The sequence below is a fragment of the Rhea americana genome, unplaced genomic scaffold, assembly GCF_003343005.1.
Source record: "Rhea americana isolate MKP2758 unplaced genomic scaffold, rheAme1 scaffold_172, whole genome shotgun sequence".
In the NCBI taxonomy this organism is placed as follows: domain Eukaryota; kingdom Metazoa; phylum Chordata; class Aves; order Rheiformes; family Rheidae; genus Rhea; species Rhea americana.
Window position 1 is genome coordinate 1,743,044 of NW_028185839.1, and position 1,393 is coordinate 1,744,436.

At 54.7% G+C, this 1,393-nt stretch overlaps 1 protein-coding gene across 1 annotated transcript in view; it reads left to right on the forward strand.

Moving 5' to 3' along the window:
• Positions 1-39: 39 nt before the first annotated feature.
• Positions 40-1,393, forward strand: part of OGFOD1 (2-oxoglutarate and iron dependent oxygenase domain containing 1) — a gene marked incomplete at its 5' end in the record, with an annotated part of 8,250 nt that continues 6,896 nt past the window's right edge. Inside the window, 3 exons of the mRNA XM_085301123.1 lie at positions 40-122; positions 408-508; positions 1,040-1,156. Of these exons, the coding sequence (XP_085157249.1) occupies positions 40-122; positions 408-508; positions 1,040-1,156 (301 nt within the window). The remainder of the gene's footprint in view (positions 123-407; positions 509-1,039; positions 1,157-1,393) is intronic.

The following is a 1,393-nucleotide window of genomic DNA, read 5'->3' on the forward strand; positions in this document are numbered from 1 at the left end:
GCCCGCGCCCCGCCGCCCGCGCCGCCCCGCCGCCGCTGACCCCCGTCCCTTCTTGTCTTGCATGGGCCGCGGCAGTCCGAGGAGCTGCGCGGGAGGCCGGAGCCCCACGTCGCCGCGCTGAGGTGCGGCGCCCCTCCCGCCCGGGCCGGGGAGGTTCCTGCTGCCCCTCCTGCACCGCGCGTTTGGCCCTCGCTGCTCGGTTCCTGCGAGCCGCCCCCCGAGCGCGGGGCCTTTCGCGGCCGGCTGCCGTCGGGCGGTTCAGCAATACGGTGCCTCTGGCGGGAGTAGTAGCTCCAGCTGTTTAAATAGGGGGAGGAGAGGCAATAASGGCAGTAGCTGCACGCGTCGCGCCCTTGCCGACGTGCCTTGCAGCTCGGGGGACGACCACCTCGTACTTGTCTTCGCAGGCACGCGCTGTCTGAAGAACTCCGAGCGTGGCTTTCTGCTGTGACCCAGATCGACCTGGAGCCAACCGTCGACCTGTCCTGCGCTAAATACGAATACACCGGTCAGTCAGTAGGCAGCCCTTTCCCCAGAGCTTCCCTGGGTGTTCGAGAAACTAGATTTCTGTGGAAGACCGGATTACAAAGCTCACCACCACCCTTTCCCAGTCCTGGGAGGTCCTAGAAGCTATTGTCCAGCAGATCAGAGTCTCAAACAAGAAACAGAGTCCAAGTTATGGAAAAATGATTGCTGTAGTCATGCTGCAGATAGCTTTACCTGGGCCCAGTGTTGTTGCAAGCCCCCCACCTTTTTGGAGACGTTCAGCCAGCCTTTGCAGTCCAACTCCCTCAACGCATGCTTCCATGTAAAGGGTTGTGTGTTCAGGTTTTACATGCTACAGTTTAGCTTGCAAAACCTGATGCTAAAAATGTCATTGTAGTGAGCCCAGGAATGGGTTACAGCTGTAACATCTGGCATGTTTTTTTCCTGTTATGTCCTTGCAGGGGGCAAAACCAGGAAGCAGCCACTGAAATAAATCAGACAGTCATGCACCTGATAGAAAGGCACTACTGTAGTAAAATTTGTGTAATTGCAGATGTCCTGCTGTGCCACGATGATGAGCTAGAAGGTCGGAGAATTGCCTTCATCCTATACCTCGTGCCACCATGGGAGAAGAGCGATGGAGGAACGCTGGACTTGTATAGCACAGATGGTGAGAGCTCTGCAACATCTGATAACTGAAAAAGATGACGTTTATATGCTCTTTGCAGCAACTTTCTCTTTAGATGGTACAAGGAAGACATCTTCTCAGTCCAGGGAAGCTGACGTATTGGTAAAATTTGCACCTTAGAAAGAGATGGGCTGTAGCAGTCTTTCCAGACTATGCTAATGCATGACAGCTGAGAAAAAGGAGAAGCTAATAAAGAGGGGAATCTTCTTTTTAAGCCTT